The 16,920-nt window shown below is 60.8% G+C and overlaps 1 protein-coding gene across 2 annotated transcripts in view; it reads right to left on the bottom strand.

The window, feature by feature from the left end:
- The window catches only part of ASIC4 (acid sensing ion channel subunit family member 4), a 117,554-nt gene that overhangs the window by 19,287 nt on the left and 81,347 nt on the right, over positions 1-16,920 (bottom strand). For both annotated transcript variants that reach the window (XM_030579640.1, XM_030579639.1), the window contains exons 5-9: positions 11,627-11,683; positions 11,117-11,270; positions 7,670-7,761; positions 6,118-6,197; positions 5,574-5,678 (exon numbers count right to left, since the gene is read on the bottom strand). In XM_030579640.1, the coding sequence (XP_030435500.1) occupies positions 5,574-5,678; positions 6,118-6,197; positions 7,670-7,761; positions 11,117-11,270; positions 11,627-11,683 (488 nt within the window). The remainder of the gene's footprint in view (positions 1-5,573; positions 5,679-6,117; positions 6,198-7,669; positions 7,762-11,116; positions 11,271-11,626; positions 11,684-16,920) is intronic.

Genomic DNA, 16,920 nt, shown 5'->3' with positions numbered 1-16,920 from the left:
ACTACGAGAAAAGCTATGGGATGCTTATCACTTAGCTACGTCTGCAGCTCGGAAGAACGCAGACCGCAACAAACAGCGATATGATGCTAGGGTGCGTCTGCAAGAGCTCCAGCCAGGGGACAGAGTCCTGCTGCGAAATTTGGGTATTGCTGGCAAGCACAAGATAGCTGACAGATGGAAGGCAATACCTTACTTAGTGATGGAAAAGCTAGGAGACCTGCCGGTCTACAAGATCAAACCTGAAGAGGGTCCAGGGCAGACCAAAACCGTGCATAGAAACCTTTTGCTTCCTGTGGGAGAATTGGTAGGCAGCCCTTATGAGATGGGCCACAACAGGGCAACTGGGCAGAACGAAGGTGCTGTACCAAAGCCGCCTTCCAACGTGGACAGCCGTCCTCCTGCAGCTAACCTACCCCTACTCAGCACATCTGACAGTGAGTCTGAGGAGGAAGACACAACCATGGTGTATCCTGGGATCAAGACGAGATTTCAGTCTCGATCCGCTGAATCAGAAGAGAGCACATCCTCTTCCGCCCTAAACCCTATGGCAGAAGTATTTAGGCCCATTCCTGACATCCCTGAGCCACTGGTGGGACTCCCGTGTAATGACTTACACAGACTATTGGACAGTGGTGACATACAGATGGAGGATGTCCAGAGCACCTGCGACCCTCCACTGACAGAACTAGAAATGCAGGGGCCTATGCCAGTACCCGAGGGGAACTCACAGGAAACTTCCCCATCCGTCACTCAAGAGGATGTCCCCTCTACCATAGTAACAGAGATTCTCAATAGGCGAGACAGGGTAATAAGACCAGTGAAACGGTTAACTTACGATGCACCTGGGGTGATTAGTGAGGAGCCTATACATTTAGCACACAGGTTTGTGAAAGCTAAAGTGGGCTATCTAATGCCTTTTGGAGGGGACCAATAAGTTGGTATAGTAGGGAATGTGATTTGTCGGGACGACAAATTCTTGGCTGGGGGGAGGATGTAAGCAGAGTCAGGATAAGCTCTACCCTGACATCTGGTGGAAAGAATTTCAGAGAGTGTATTTGCATAGGCACGCCTACCCTATCCCAGACTGCCGAGCTGTGGGACTGCTTGGTGACAGAAATGACTCACCCTCAGTTGGGCGGTACTGGCTAGACATGGGACATGGGTTCCAAAACCCAGTGAACTGAGAGAGGCTGGGGACAGGTATCTGTGCCTGGTGATGCAGTCTCCTTGTGGAGCCAGAAGCACCAGTTCCACCCCCTCCTCTCTCCACTGTGGAATGTCAGAGTTGATTTGTTTATTCCCTTAAGAATCCAGATACAGGTTACTGAGCTGAGCTCACTTTGGGCTAATGGTGCACTAGCACTGGGGCTCCCCTACTGTGAGCTGGAATCACTAAGAGCTGAAAATCACTAAAAAGCTAAAATCACTGAGCTGAGAGCACTGAGTACGGTGCTAACTAGTGGGGAGCCCAAAGCTATACTGTGGAACAGAGCAGCTGGCGGAGTGGAGCAGTTTGTGGGGACGGCTGGAGCGGATCACGGGACAGCTGGTGGAGCAGAGCAGCTGGCAGAGTGGCGTGGCTGTGGGACTGGGGGAATGGACTGCAGAGTGAGCAGAACCGAGCAGTTTGCAGGGAGAACTGGAGCAGCTCATGGAGCAGAGCAGCTGGTGGAGCGGAGCAGTTTCTGAGGACGGCTGGAGGAGCAGCATACAGCAGCTGGTAAAGCGGAGCAGTTCGTGGAGAAGGCGGAAGCAGAACCCACGGAGAGACAGGGCAGTTGGCCCAGGACCACGTAAGGTGTCTCTTTCTATCCAGGCTGGGGGGGGGGACCTCTGCAGATAAACTCTCGAACTCTGGGGTGGCATTGACCAGAGACTTTTGGGTTGTTGGACTTTGGGGTGATTGGACTTAAAACCCTAAGGGGAAAAAGGACAGTGCCAAAAGTACTTGGAGGTGGGTTTTTGTTTATGGTTTGTGTTATAACCCTGTTTGTGGTGTTTCTCCAATGGGATGCCGCATTAATTCCTTCCTTTATTAAAAAGATTTTGCTACACTCAGACTCCGTGCTTGCGAGAGGGGAAGTATTGCCTCCTAGAGGCGCCCAGGGGGGTGTGGTATGTGCGTGTCCCAGGTCACTGGGTGGGGGCTCGAGCCGGTTATGCATTGTGTTACTGAAACGGAAACCCTGGATACTGAACCCGGCCCTTGTTGCTGCCAACTCAGAGGGGCAGAAGGGTTACATACACATGGGAGAAAGAAGGGAAAAATGCAGCATCAGCTATGGATAGTCTTAACTCAGGAAGTTCCTTCAAGAGGAAATGTAGCCAAACTCCAAACCCGCAGACAATGGAACTTTCTGCGCCTGCATCCTATAGATAACTAACTCCTTGCTTTGCAAACTAACACAAGAGGGGGTAGGGGCGAGTAGATACATGTAGCTTGCTAATTATGTATGGTAATGATAGCAAATTTTGGACAATCATAAAGCGATAGATTATCATAGTCAACTGCATATAATACTTTGGTGTAAGTGTTTTCTTCGTTCTTAATGACTTGTGAGTTCGAACCCAACTGCAGTTGAAATAAACAGATCGCCCCTCCCGGGGCTCCTTGCTTGACTAGCTGTGTCTGGAAAAGCAGCTATTCTGATGGGTAGGAAAGATAGAAAATGTGGCAAAAGACCACCTTGGCTTAACCACGAGATCTTGCATGACCTACAAAATAAAAAGGAGTCATATACAAAATGGAAACTAGGTCAGATTACAAAGGATGAATATAGGCAAATAACATAGGAATGCAGGGGCAAGATTAGAAAGGCAAAGGGACAAAATGAGCTCAAACTAGCTATGGGAATAAAGGGAAACAAGAAGACTTTTTATCAATACATTAGAAGCAAGAGGAAGACCAAGGACAGGGTAGGCCCACTGCTCAGTGAGGAGGGAGAAACAGTAACGGGAGATTTGGAAATGGCAGAGATGCTTAATGACTTCTTTGTTTCGGTCTTCACTGAGAACTCTGAAGGAATGTCTAACATAGTGAATGCTTATGGGAAGGGGTAGATTTAGAAGATAAAATAAAAAAAGAGCAAGTTAAAAATCACTTAGAAAAGTTAGATGCCTGCAAGTCACCAGGGCCTGATGAAATGCATCCTAGAATACTCAAGGAGTTAATAGAGGAGGTATCTGAGCCTCTAGCTTTTATCTTTGGAAAGTCATGGGAGACGGGGGAGATTCCAGAAGACTGGAAAAGGGCAAATATAGTGCCCATCTATAAAAAGGGAAATAAAAACAACCCAGGAAACTACAGACCAGTTAGTTTAACTTCTGTGCCAGGGAAGATAATGGAGCAAGTAATAAAAGAAATCATCTGCAAAAACTTGAAAGGTGGTAAGGTGATAGGGAATAGCCAGCATGGATTTGTAAAGAACAAATTGTGTCAAACCAATCTGATAGCGTTCTTTGATAGGATAACGAGTCTTGTGGATAAGGGAGAAGCGGTGGATGTGATATACCTAGACTTTAGTAAGGCATTATGGTCTCGCATGATATCCTTATTGATAAACTAGGCAAATACAATTTAGATGGGGCTACTATAAGGTGGGTGCATAACTTGCTGGATAACCGTACTCAGAGAATAGTTATTAATGGCTCCCAATCCTGCTGGAAAGGTATAACAAGTGGGGTTACGTAGGGGTCTGTTTTGGGACCGGCTCTGTTCAATATCTGCATCAACGACTTAGATGTTGGCATAGAAAGTACGCTTATTAACTGCAGATGATACCAAACTGGGAGGGATTGCAACTGCTTTGGAGGACAGCGTCAAAATTCAAAATGATTTGGACAAATTGGAGAAATGGTCTGAGGTAAACTGGATGAAGTTCAATAAAGACAAATGCAAAGTGCTCCACTTAGGAAGGAACAATCAGTTTCACACATTCAGAATGGGAAGAGACTGTCTAGGAAGGAGCATGGCAGAAAGAGATCTAGGGGTCATAGTGGACCACAAGCTAAATATGAGTCAACAGTGTGATACTGTTGCAAAAAAAGCAAACATGATTCTGGGATGCATTAACAGGTGTGTTGTAAACAAGACACGAGAAGTCATTCTTCCGCTTTACTCTGCGCTGGTTAGGCCTCAACTGGAGTATTGTGTCCAGTTCTGGGCACCGCATTTCAAGAAAGATGTGGAGAAATTGGAGAGGGTCCAGAGAAGAGCAACGAGAATGATGAAAGGTCTTGAGAACATGACCTATGAAGGAAGGCTGAAGGAATTGGGTTTGTTTAGTTTGGAAAAGAGAAGACTGAGAGGGGACATGATAGCAGTTTTCAGGTATCTAAAAGGGTGTCATCAGGAGGAGGGAGAAAACTTGTTCACCTTAGCCTCCAATGATAGAACAAGAAGCAATGGGCTTAAACTGCAGCAAGGGAGATTTAGGTTGGACATTAGGAAAAAGTTCCTAACTGTCAGGGTAGTTAAACACTGGAATAAATTGCCTAGGGAGTTTTGTGGAATCGCCATCTCTGGAGATATTTAAAAGTAGGTTAGATAAATGTCTATCCGGGATGATCTAGACAGTATTTGGTCCTGCCATGAGGGCAGGGGACTGGACTCGATGACTTCTCGAGGTCCCTTCCAGTTCTAGAGTCTGTGAGTCTATGAGTCTCTCCTTATTCCTCAGCTGGAACAGACAGGAATTTCCACAACATGAGTCAGCGCCGCTCTGATGGCCACAGTGGGTGAGTTCATGACCTGGGCGAGCTCCGGCACCTTGGAGCAGCGTTTCCCAGTGTCATTTCACAGCGGTTCACTCCGCGCTCACGGCACGGCCCCGGGGCCTGGGCTCTGGCCTAGTGCCACTAACGCACACCAAACGCAGCTTTGGGGCCGACGCCGTGGGCCTGTCTCGGGGCCGCAGGGCCCTCTTGTCACGAGCAGAGACCTCGGCCAGCACTGCCGGGCACCTGCCCAGACAGCCGGGCGACAGGCAGTGATACAGTGCAGCTGTTGGAGCCCCCGACCCTGGAGGTTCTTAGGAAGGGTGGGCCAAGCCCCTGTCGGGGACAGGCTGGGGTTACTTAGTCCCGGCCCGGCGCCGGCGCCGGGGCAGGACTAGCTTGGCCTTTCCGGCCTGAAACCTCTATGGTCTGAGACAGGGTAAAACCCGGCGTGTCTGGGGAGCGGGACGTGCTGAACAACCTGCCAGGCCCAGCCCGACGGGTGGGTGCACCCAGCCTGGTGGGGGGCCAGGGGCCGTGCCCAGCCCGACAGGGCCCTAAGGGGAGGTGCACCCAGCCTGGTGGGGGGCCAGGGGCCGTGCCCAGCCCGACAGGGCCCTAAGGGGAGGTGCACCCAGCCTGGTGGGGAGCCTGTGTGCAGGGACCCAGCAGCGTTGATCTCAGCCCCGTGCCGCACTAACAGAATCCCCCCTTTGTGCTTAGATTGCTCCCCGCCCCAGACGTCTCACTGGCCAGCCCCCTTCTCTGTCCCCGCAGGACCCCCCCGCCTCACTCACCCTCCTCCCACCCAGGCGTCACCGGCCGGGCCCCATTCACCACGCCCAGGGGCCGAGTACCTGATCCTTGAGCTCCTCCAGCCCCAGCGTGGCGATGCTGCCCGACGGCTTCCTCCGGGGCGGCTTGGCACGGCCCAGAGCCCGGCTCACCTTGTCCCGGACCACCTGGGCAGGCAAGAGTGTGAGGGGGGGCTGCTCAGAGCACACGGGTGCACACACGCCCAGACACACATGTACACACAGGCCCAGACACGCACTTACACATTCACTCAGGGTGGCGGGTTGGCCCCTCCTCTGCCCATCTCGGAGCTCACGCACCCCCCACTCCACCCCCCTTGGTCGCCTGCTCCTTCGCGGGGTGTGCCGGGGCAGGGGGGAGGTGAGCCATGGGGAGATCAGTGCCCCCCCCGGCTGGCAGAACGCCAGGGGCCTGCAGGGGGCGGTGTAGAGCCGACATGCTGGGCCAAGCCATCTGGCTCCCCGGTGCCCAGGGCGGACACTCAGCCCTGAACTGCAACGGGGGGCGAGAGACGGGTGCCCAGGCTCTGTGTGCCCCCCGACCCCCACCCCCACAGGCCGGGGAGCTGCCCACGCTGGCGCTCACCTCATAGATGTAGTCCAGGATCTCCAGGATGGTCAGGATACTGGCGCCAATGAACAGCCCCATCTGCCCCCCGATGTCTCCTGACAGCAGAGAGGGAGCTGGTCATGGGGTATTGGGGGGCATGGGGGGAAGGGCTGCCGGAGTCAGCCTGGCTCAGTCCTCTGCGCCCATCGGCCCAGACAGGGAGTGCCCAGGAGTGCAAGGGGATGGGGTGGGGGCACCCCGGATGGGCGGGGTGGTTCAGGGGGTGCCCAGGGACAGGGAGTACCAGGGGCGGGCGCACCCTGGATGGGCGGGGTGGCGCAGGGGGTGCCCAGGGACAGGAGGTACAAGGGGCGGGGGAATGGGACGGGGCACTTCGGATGGGCAGGGTGGCGCAGGGGGTGCCCAGGGACAGGGGGTACAAGGGGTGGGGGAATGGGCCGGGGCACTTCGGATGGGCGGGGTGGCGCAGGGGGTGCCCAGGGACAGGGAGTACCAGGGGCGGAGGCACCCCGGATGGGCGGGGTGGCGCAGGGGGTGCCCAGGGACAGGGAGTACAAGGGGTGGGGGCACCCCGGATGGGCGGGGTGGTACACGGAGTGCCCAGGGACAGGAGGTACAAGGGGCGGGGGAATGGGACGGGGGCACTTCGGATGGGTGGGGTGGTGCAGGGGGTGCCCAGGGACAGGGAGTACCACAGGCGGAGGCACCCCGGATGGGTGGGGTGGCGCAGGGGGTGCCCAGGGACAGGGAGTACCAGGGGCGGAGGCACCCCGGATGGGCGGGGTGGTACAGGAAGTGCCCAGGGACGGGAGGTACAAGGGGCGGGGGAATGGGACGGGGGCACTTTGGATGGGTGGGGTGGTGCAGGGGGTGCCCAGGGACAGGGAGTACTACGGGCGGAGGCACCCCGGATGGGTGGGGTGGCGCAGGGGGTGCCCAGGGACAGGGAGTACCAGGGGCGGAGGCACCCCGGATGGGCGGGGTGGTGCAGGGGGTGCCCATGGACAGGGAGTACCAGGGGCGGGCGCACCCTGGATGGGCGGGGTGGCGCAGGGGGTGCCCAGGGACAGGTGGTACAAGGGGTGGGGAAATGGGCCGGGGCACTTCGGATGGGCAGGGTGGCACAGGGGGTGCCCAGGGACAGGGGGTACAAGGGGCGGTGGAATGGGCTGGGGGCACTTTGGATGGGCGGGGTGGTGCAGGGGGTGCCCAGGGACAGGGAGTACCAGGGGCGGAGGCACCCCAGATGGGCGGGGTGGTGCAGGGGGTGCCCAGGGACAGGAGGTACAAGGGGCGGGGGAATGGGACGGGGGCACTTCGGATGGGCGGGGTGGTGCAGGGGGTGCCCAGGGACAGGGAGTACCACGGGCGGAGGCACCCCAGATGGGCGGGGTGGCGCAGGGGGTGCCCAGGGACAGGGAGTACCATGGGCGGAGGCACCCGAGATGGGCGGGGTGGCGCAGGGGGTGCCCAGGGACAGGGAGTACAAGGGGCGGAGGCACCCCGGATGGGCGGGATGGTGCAGGGGGTGCCCAGGGGTGGTGGCGCGAGGGCTCCAGCGACTCACCCAGCAGCCCGGCCAGCTCGTAGGCTTTCTTCTGCTCGATGGCCTCGTAGTTCAGCGCCTCGAAGAAAATGTCCAACACCAGGAAGTTCTCTCTGTGGGCGGGACACATGGGAACAGGGGCTCAGCGCAGGCACAAGGGGCTCAGCGCAAGCACAGCATTGGGGGGGCTCGGCGCGGGCACAGCATTGGGGGGGGCTCAGCGCAGGCACAGCATTGGGGGGCTCAGCGCGGGCACAGCATTGGGGGGGGCTCGGTGTGGGCACAGCGAGGCAGGGGTCGGTGCAGGTTACAGCATTCAGGGACAGCGGGGGGGCTCAGCTTGGGCACTGTGGGATGTTGCCAGGCTGTGGGGTAGGCCCAGGAGCACTGGGAACTATGGGTCTGGGGGTCTGGCACTGGCTGGGGCTGGGGACACTGGGAAGGAGGTGACGTTGGGCTGGAGCTGGGCTGCAGAGCACTGGGGGGCCTGTGCCAGGGGACTGGGCACCCTGAGGCACCAGGGGAGGTGGGTGCTGTGGGACTGGAGACAATAGGGGGTGCTGTGGGGCTGCCACTGTGGCAGGGGGAATTAGGGGGCTGAGGCAGGGGGATGCTGGGGCAGCGGGGGACACTCACCGGATGTAGGTCTCGTTGTGGTGGAACTTGCGGGCGAGGTAGCGGGGGGCAGTGGCAGGGGGCACTGGGGGGCAGGGGGTCAGCGGGGGACACTCACTGGATGTAGGTCTCATTGCAGTGGTATTTGCGGGCGAGGTAGCGGGGGGCAGTGGCAGGGGGCACTGGGGGGCAGGGGGTCAGCGGGGGACACTCACTGGATGTAGGTCTCATTGCAGTGGTATTTGCGGGCGAGGTAGCGGGGGGCAGTGGCAGGGGGCGCTGGGGGGCAGGGGGGCAGCGGGGGACACTCACCGGATGTAGGTCTCGTTGCAGTGGTATTTGCGGGCGAGGTAGCGGGGCGCAGTGGCAGGGGTCGCTGTGGGGCAGGGGGGCAGCGGGGGACACTCACTGGATGTAGGTCTCATTGCAGTGGTATTTGCGGGCGAGGTAGCGGGGGGCAGTGGCAGGGGGCGCTGGGGGGTAGGGGAGCAGGGGGGCAGTGGGGGACACTCACCGGATGTAGGTCTCATTGCAGTGGTATTTGCGGGCGAGGTAGCGGGGGGCAGTGGCAGGGGTCGCTGTGGGGCAGGGGGGCAGCAGGGGACACTCACTGGATGTAGGTCTCGTTGCAGTGGTATTTGCGGGCGAGGTAGCGGGGCGCAGTGGCAGGGGGCGCTGGGGGGCAGGGGGGCAGCGGGGAACACTCACCGGATGTAGGTCTCGTTGCAATGGTATTTGCGGGCGAGGTAGCGGGGCGCAGTGGCAGGGGGCGCTGGGGGGCAGGGGGCAGCGGGGGACACTCACCGGATGTAGGTCTCGTTGCAGTGGTATTTGCGGGCGAGGTAGCGGGGGGCAGTGGCAGGGGTCGCTGTGGGGCAGGGGGCAGCGGGGGACACTCACCGGATGTAGGTCTCGTTGCAGTGGTATTTGCGGGCGAGGTAGCGGGGGGCAGTGGCAGGGGGCGCTGTGGGGCAGGGGGGCAGCGGGGGACACTCACCGGATGTAGGTCTCATTGCAGTGGTATTTGCGGGCGAGGTAGCGGGGGGCAGTGGCAGGGGGCGCTGGAGGGCAGGGGGTCAGCGGGGGACACTCACTGGATGTAGGTCTCATTGCAGTGGTATTTGCGGGCGAGGTAGCGGGGGGCAGTGGCAGGGGGCGCTGTGGGGCAGGGGGGCAGCGGGGGACACTCACCGGATGTAGGTCTCATTGCAGTGGTATTTGCGGGCGAGGTAGCGGGGGGCAGTGGCAGGGGTCGCTGGGGCGCAGGGGGCAGCAGGGGACACTCACCGGATGTAGGTCTCATTGCAGTGGTATTTGCGGGCGAGGTAGCGGGGGGCAGTGGCAGGGGGCGCTGTGGGGCAGGGGGGCAGCAGGGGACACTCACCGGATGTAGGTCTCGTTGCAATGGTATTTGCGGGCGAGGTAGCGGGGGGCAGTGGCAGGGGGCGCTGGGGGGCAGGGGGCAGCGGGGGACACTCACCGGATGTAGGTCTCGTTGCAGTGGTATTTGCGGGCGAGATAGCGGGGGGCAGTGGCAGGGGGCGCTGTGGGGCAGGGGGGCAGGGGGGGACACTCACCGGATGTAGGTCTCGTTGCAGTGGTACTTGCGGGCGAGATAGCGGGGGGCAGTGGCAGGGGGCGCTGGGGGGCAGGGGGGCAGCGGGGGACACTCACCGGATGTAGGTCTCGTTGCAATGGTATTTGCGGGCGAGGTAGCGGGGGGCAGTGGCAGGGGGCGCTGTGGGGCAGGGGGCAGCGAGGGACACTCACTGGATGTAGGTCTCATTGCAGTGGTATTTGCGGGCGAGGTAGCGGGGGGGCAGTGGCAGGGGGCGCTGGGGGGCAGGGGGGCAGCAGGGGACACTCACCGGATGTAGGTCTCATTGCAGTGGTATTTGCGGGCGAGGTAGCGGGGGGCAGTGGCAGGGGTCGCTGTGGGGCAGGGGGGCAGCGGGGGACACTCACTGGATGTAGGTCTCATTGCAGTGGTATTTGCGGGCGAGGTAGCGGGGGGCAGTGGCAGGGGGCGCTGTGGAGCAGGGGGGCAGCGGGGGACACTCACCGGATGTAGGTCTCATTGCACTGGTATTTGCGGGCGAGGTAGCGGGGGGCAGTGGCAGGGGGCGCTGTGGGGCAGGGGGGCAGGGGGGCAGCGGGGGACACTCACCGGATGTAGGTCTCATTGCAGTGGTATTTGCGGGCGAGGTAGCGGGGGGCAGTGACAGGGGGCGCTGTGGGGCAGGGGGGCAGGGGGGCAGCGGGGGACACTCACCGGATGTAGGTCTCGTTGCAGTGGAACTTGCGGGCGAGGTAGCGGGGGGCAGTGGCAGGGGGCGCTGGGGGGCAGGGGAGCAGCGGGGGACACTCACCGGATGTAGGTCTCGTTGCAGTGGAACTTGCGGGCGAGGTAGCGGGGGGCAGTGGCAGGGGGCGCTGGGGGGCAGGGGGGCAGCGGGGGACACTCACCGGATGTAGGTCTCGTTGCAGTGGTATTTGCGGGCGAGGTAGCGGGGGGCAGTGGCAGGGGGCGCTGGGGGGCAGGGGGGCAGCGGGGGACACTCACCGGATGTAGGTCTCGTTGCAGTGGTATTTGCGGGCGAGGTAGCGGGGGGCAGTGGCAGGGGGCGCTGTGGGGCAGGGGGCAGCGGGGGACACTCACCGGATGTAGGTCTCGTTGCAGTGGTATTTGCGGGCGAGGTAGCGGGGGGCAGTGGCAGGGGGCGCTGTGGGGCAGGGGGGCAGCGGGGAACACTCACCGGATGTAGGTCTCATTGCAGTGGTACTTGCGGGCGAGGTAGCGGGGCGCAGTGGCAGGGGTCGCTGTGGGGCAGGGGGGCAGCGGGGGACACTCACCGGATGTAGGTCTCGTTGCGGTGGAACTTGCGGGCGAGGTAGCGGGCCGAGCCCTTGTTGGGGATGCGCACCATGGAGATCTCCTTGCTGTATCGCGTCAGGTTGCAGGGCGTGGGGCAGCTGCAGCGCTCCTGGGAGTCCTGCACCGCTGCATCTGCCCGGCACATGGCAGGACATGGGCCTCAGGCCCCACTCCCTGCCCTGGCCCCACTGCAGGGCACACGGGGGGCCCCAGCTTCCCCCTCCTGCACCCCAAAGTTCCCAGCACACCCAGCAGGGCAGGCCCCCCAGCCTCACAGGTAGTGTTCTCCCCACCAGCCCCTCCCCCTTCCCCTCCCTGCACTGCCAGATGCCCCTCCCCCTTCCTGCAGTGCCAGCTGCCCCTCCCCCTCCCCATGGTGCCAGCCACCCCTCCCTCCCGGCAGCGTGTCCCCCCAGCCCCGTGGAGCCTGCCATCCCCTGCTGACCCTGGTGGTCCCTCGGAGAGGCATGATGCCCAGCGGCACCTACCGAGCGTCCAGTCGGCGCATTCAATGTAGACGTTGGGCGAGCAGATGGACTCGTTCCCTGGGAGGAGGAACCCGGTTAGAGATGCTCGTGGATCCCTGCCAGCCCTGGTCTGTCCCAGAGCCGCTGCCAACCTTGGGTGCCTGGCTGCCCCCCCCCGCATGGCATCCTCCTCGGCCCCACAGGGCACCTATTGGACCCACAGCATCTCCTTCCCCCCCAGGCTGCCTCCCTTGGCCCCACGGTGCCCCTCCCGCTGGGGTGCCCTGCTCAGCCTTGGGGTGCCCCCTCCCTCAGCCCCGCAGCTCCTCCTCCTGCAAGGGCAAAAACCCCTCTTCCCGCCAGCACCCTCCACCATCTCCCTTCCGTGAGGCGTGGCTGTCACAGACCCCCAGGATTGGGGCCACGGCCCCTGCATGGGGCCAGGCTCTGGGAGGCCCTGTCAGTGGGCCAGGCCCCCGATGGGTCTCACTCTCCCTCCAGGGGAAACCACGCGGCTTCATCACCTCCTGGGGCTGGACCCCTGGGCCTGCAGCCCCCTTGCCCCGGGCAGCGAGTCCCCCGAGACAGACCCTGAGACTTGTACCATCTGGGGGGCAGCGCCCCCTCCACCAGCGTCTGCAGGGACACGCAGCCAGCGTGGGCAGGCAGCAGCGGGATGCTGAATGCAGCAGCAGGATTTCGCGGTAAGAGACGTGCAGCAGGACAAGGGGAGTGACAGGAAACAGCAAGAAAATGGTGCGAAGCCACTGCCCAGAGCAGGACTTGCAGCCCTGGGCCCGGAGGAGGGTTACGCGTGGGGAAGCTCTACAAGGTGCATCTCATTGTGAAAAGGGGGGGGGCGTGTTTCTTAGTGTTTTCCAGGAATCCTGTGTGTGCCCCAATTTCCCTGTGCACTGCGTGTGTAACAAGGGCTGAGAGGATCAGGTGTGACCTCGCTCAGCAGCCTGGCCCCGGATAACGGCCTGGAGCTGGGGTACCCAGTGACTGCTGACCAGGGGGCCCAGCCCATCTTGGCAGCCAGCTGGTTCTGGCCTGTGTGAGGACAATGGGCTGAGGAGAGACGACCCTGGTGACCTGACCAGCCTGTTCCAGCCAGGGTGGGAACAAAGGAGGGAAGAGAGGAGTCCAGGTGACTTGTTTACCTGGGGCTGCAGACAATGGATAGGGGAGGAGCCGTAGGTGGAGATGATTTTGGATGATCAGCTACAAGGAGGGGGCGGCTGGACTGGGTAGGGCCAGAGGCCCCCTGGATGCAGGAGAGACCCGTGTGAGCAAAGTCAGGATGAGCTCTACCTTGACATCTGGCAGTGAACTGTGGCGAGTGTGGAAAAGAACTTCAGGGGCTGATCTTGTTTGCATAGGCACACCCACCCCGCCTAGCATGAGCCCACATGGTCACTTCTTGCTGCTGTGGGACCCCCAGTTTCTCTGTTATTGGGGCAGGAAGAATAGTGTTGTTACCCTGATTATGTGAATCAAGGACAGTGAAACTGTGTTATGACAGAGGGACTCGCCATCAACTAAGTAGCACTTGCTAGAGAAGGGACATGGGTTCCAAAACCCAGTGAATTGAGAGAGGTTGGGGATGGGTATTTGTATCTCATAGTGGGGTAGAGGGTGTCCCTATTGAGGGACTGAAACATCAGCCACACCTCTTCCTTCCTTCCGGAATATCAGAGCTCATTTCAATTCTGTTAGGAGTCTAAGTACAGGCTGCTGACCTGACTTTGCTTTAGGCCAATGGTGCACAAGCAGTGAGGCTTCCCTCTTGCAAGTTGACCTCCCTGAGTGCTGTGTGAACTATGAGAGAGCCTGAAGATCTAGTGCTAAGTGGCTGGCAGAGTGGAGCAGTTTGTGGGATGGTTGGAGTGCCCCATGGACAGGGAGCGGAGCAGAGCGGAGTGGAGCTGAGCCGTTTGTGGGACGGTGAGTGGAGTGGAGCAGTGCAGAGCGGAGCAGTTTGTGGGACGGTTGGAGTGGCCCATGGACAGGGAGCGGAGCGGAGCAGAGCGGAGTGGAGCTGAGCCGTTTGTGGGACGGTGGGTGGAGTGGAGCAGTGCAGAGCGGAGCAGTTTGTGGGATGGTTGGAGTGGCACATGGGACAGGGAGGGGAGCGGAGCGGAGTGGAGCTGAGCCGTTTGCAGGACGATGAGTGAAGTGGAGCAGTGCAGAGCGGAGCAGTTTGTGGGATGGTTGGAGTGGCCCATGGGACGGGGAGGGGAGCAGAGCGGAGTGGAGCTGAGCCGTTTGCAGGACGGTGAGTGGAGTGGAGCAGTGCAGAGCGGAGCAGTTTGTGGGATGGTTGGAGTGGCCCATGGACACGGAGCGGAGCGGAGCGGAGTGGAGCTGAGCCGTTTGCAGGACGGTGAGTGGAGTGGAGCAGTGCAGAGCGGAGCAGTTTGTGGGATGGTTGCAGTGGCCCGTGGGACGGGGAGGGGAGCAGAGTGGAGTGGAGCTGAGCCGTTTGCAGGACGGTGAGTGGAGTGGAGCAGTGCAGAGCGGAGCAGTTCGTGGGATGGTTGGAGTGGCCCGTGGGACGGGGAGCGGAGCAGAGCAGAGTGGAGCTGAGCCATTTGCAGGACGGTGAGTGGAGTGGAGCAGTGCAGAGCGGAGCAGTTTGTGGGATGGTTGGAGTGGCCCATGGGACGGGGAGGGGAGCAGAGCGGAGTGGAGCTGAGCCGTTTGCAGGACGGTGAGTGGAGTGGAGCAGTGCAGAGCGGAGCAGTTTGTGGGATGGTTGGAGTGGCCCGTGGGACGGGGAGGGGAGCAGAGCGGAGTGGAGCTGAGCCGTTTGTAGGACGGTGAGTGGAGTGGAGCAGTGCAGAGTGGAGCAGTTTGTGGGATGGTTGGAGTGGCCCATGGACAGGGAGCAGAGCAGAGCGGAGTGGAGCTGAGCTGTTTGCAGGACGGTGAGTGGAGTGGAGCAGTGCAGAGCGGAGCAGTTTGTGGGATGGTTGGAGTGGCCCATGGACAGGGAGCGGAGCGGAGCAGAGCGGAGTGGAGCTGAGCCGTTTGCAGGACGGTGAGTGGAGTGGAGCAGTGCAGAGCGGAGCAGTTTGTGGGATGGTTGGAGTGGCCCATGGACAGGGAGCGGAGCGGAGCAGAGCGGAGTGGAGCTGAGCCGTTTGCAGGACGGTGAGTGGAGTGGAGCAGTGCAGAGCGGAGCAGTTTGTGGGATGGTTGCAGTGGCCCGTGGGACGGGGAGGGGAGCAGAGTGGAGTGGAGCTGAGCCGTTTGCAGGACGGTGAGTGGAGTGGAGCAGTGCAGAGCGGAGCAGTTCGTGGGATGGTTGGAGTGGCCCGTGGGACGGGGAGCGGAGCAGAGCAGAGTGGAGCTGAGCCATTTGCAGGACGGTGAGTGGAGTGGAGCAGTGCAGAGCGGAGCAGTTTGTGGGATGGTTGGAGTGGCCCGTGGGACGGGGAGCAGAGCGGAGTGGAGCTGAGCCGTTTGCAGGACGGTGAGTGGAGTGGAGCAGTGCAGAGCGGAGCAGTTTGTGGGATGGTTGGAGTGGCCCATGGACAGGGAGCGGAGCGGAGCAGAGCGTAGTGGAGCTGAGCTGTCTGCAGGACGGTGAGTGGAGTGGAGCAGTGCAGAGCGGAGCAGTTTGTGGGATGGTTGGAGTGGCCCATGGACAGGGAGCAGAGCAGAGCGGAGCAGTTTGTGGGATGGTTGGAGTGGCCCATGGATGGGGAGCGGAGCAGAGCGGAGTGGAGCTGAGCCGTTTGCGGGATGGTGAGTGGAGTGGAGCAGTGCAGAGCGGAGCAGTTTGTGGGATGGTTGGAGTGGCCCGTGGGACGGGGAGCGGAGCAGAGCGGAGTGGAGCTGAGCTGTTTGCAGGACGGTGAGTGGAGTGGAGCAGTGCAGAGCGGAGCAGTTTGTGGGATGGTTGGAGTGGCCCATGGACAGGGAGCAGAGCAGAGCGGAGTGGAGCTGAGCTGTTTGCAGGACGGTGAGTGGAGTGGAGCAGTGCAGAGCGGAGCAGTTTGTGGGATGGTTGGAGTGGCCCGTGGGACGGGGAGTGGAGCAGAGCGGAGTGGAGCTGAGCCGTTTGCAGGATGGTGAGTGGAGTGGAGCAGTGCAGAGCGGAGCAGTTTGTGGGATGGTTGGAGTGGCCCATGGACAGGGAGCGGAGCGGAGCAGAGCGGAGCTGAGCTGTCTGCAGGATGGTGAGTGGAGTGGAGCAGTGCAGAGCGGAGCAGTTTGTGGGATGGTTGGAGTGGCCCGTGGGACGGGGAGCGGAGCAGAGCGGAGTGGAGCTGAGCTGTTTGCAGGACGGTGAGTGGAGTGGAGCAGTGCAGAGCAGAGCAGTTTGTGGGATGGTTGGAGTGGCCCATGGACAGGGAGCAGAGCGGAGTGGAGCTGAGCCGTTTGCAGGACGGTGAGTGGAGTGGAGCAGTGCAGAGCGGAGCAGTTTGTGGGATGGTTGGAGTGGCCCATGGGACGGGGAGTGGAGCGGAGTGGAGCTGAGCCGTTTGCAGGACGGTGAGTGGAGTGGAGCAGTGCAGAGCGGAGCAGTTTGTGGGATGTTTGGAGTGGCCCATGGACAGGGAGTGGAGCGTAGTGGAGCTGAGCTGTTTGCAGGACGGTGAGTGGAGTGGAGCAGTGCAGAGCGGAGCAGTTTGTGGGATGGTTGGAGTGGCCCGTGGGACGGGGAGTGGAGCAGAGCGGAGTGGAGCTGAGCTGTTTGTAGGACGGTGAGTGGAGTGGAGCAGTGCAGAGTGGTGCAGTTTGTGGGATGGTTGGAGTGGCCCATGGACAGGGAGCAGAGCAGAGCGGAGTGGAGCTGAGCTGTTTGCAGGACGGTGAGTGGAGTGGAGCAGTGCAGAGCGGAGCAGTTTGTGGGATGGTTGGAGTGGCCCGTGGGACGGGGAGTGGAGCAGAGCGGAGTGGAGCTGAGCCGTTTGCAGGATGGTGAGTGGAGTGGAGCAGTGCAGAGCGGAGCAGTTTGTGGGATGGTTGGAGTGGCCCGTGGGACGGGGAGTGGAGCAGAGCGGAGTGGAGCTGAGCCGTTTGCAGGACGGTGAGTGGAGTGAAGCAGTGCAGAGCGGAGCGATTTGTGTGACGGCTGGAGAGGCTGGTGGAGTGGAGCGTCTCGTGGTGAAGGCTGCAGCAGAACCCCACGGAGAGGTGGGAAGTTGGCCTCAGACCACGTAAGGTGCCCCTTAACACGCTGCGTGCTCCTTTCCCCCCACATTTCCACGCAGGCTGGGGAGGGTGGGGTAAAACTCTGCAGATAAACTTTTGAACTCTGGGGCTGCACTGACCGGGGACAGAGACCTTTGGGTTGTTGGACT

The sequence above is a fragment of the Gopherus evgoodei genome, chromosome 11 (assembly GCF_007399415.2).
Source record: "Gopherus evgoodei ecotype Sinaloan lineage chromosome 11, rGopEvg1_v1.p, whole genome shotgun sequence".
Taxonomy (NCBI): Eukaryota; Metazoa; Chordata; order Testudines; family Testudinidae; genus Gopherus; species Gopherus evgoodei.
The sequence above is the reverse complement of the archived record's forward strand: the minus strand, read 5'-3'. Positions and strand labels throughout refer to the sequence as shown.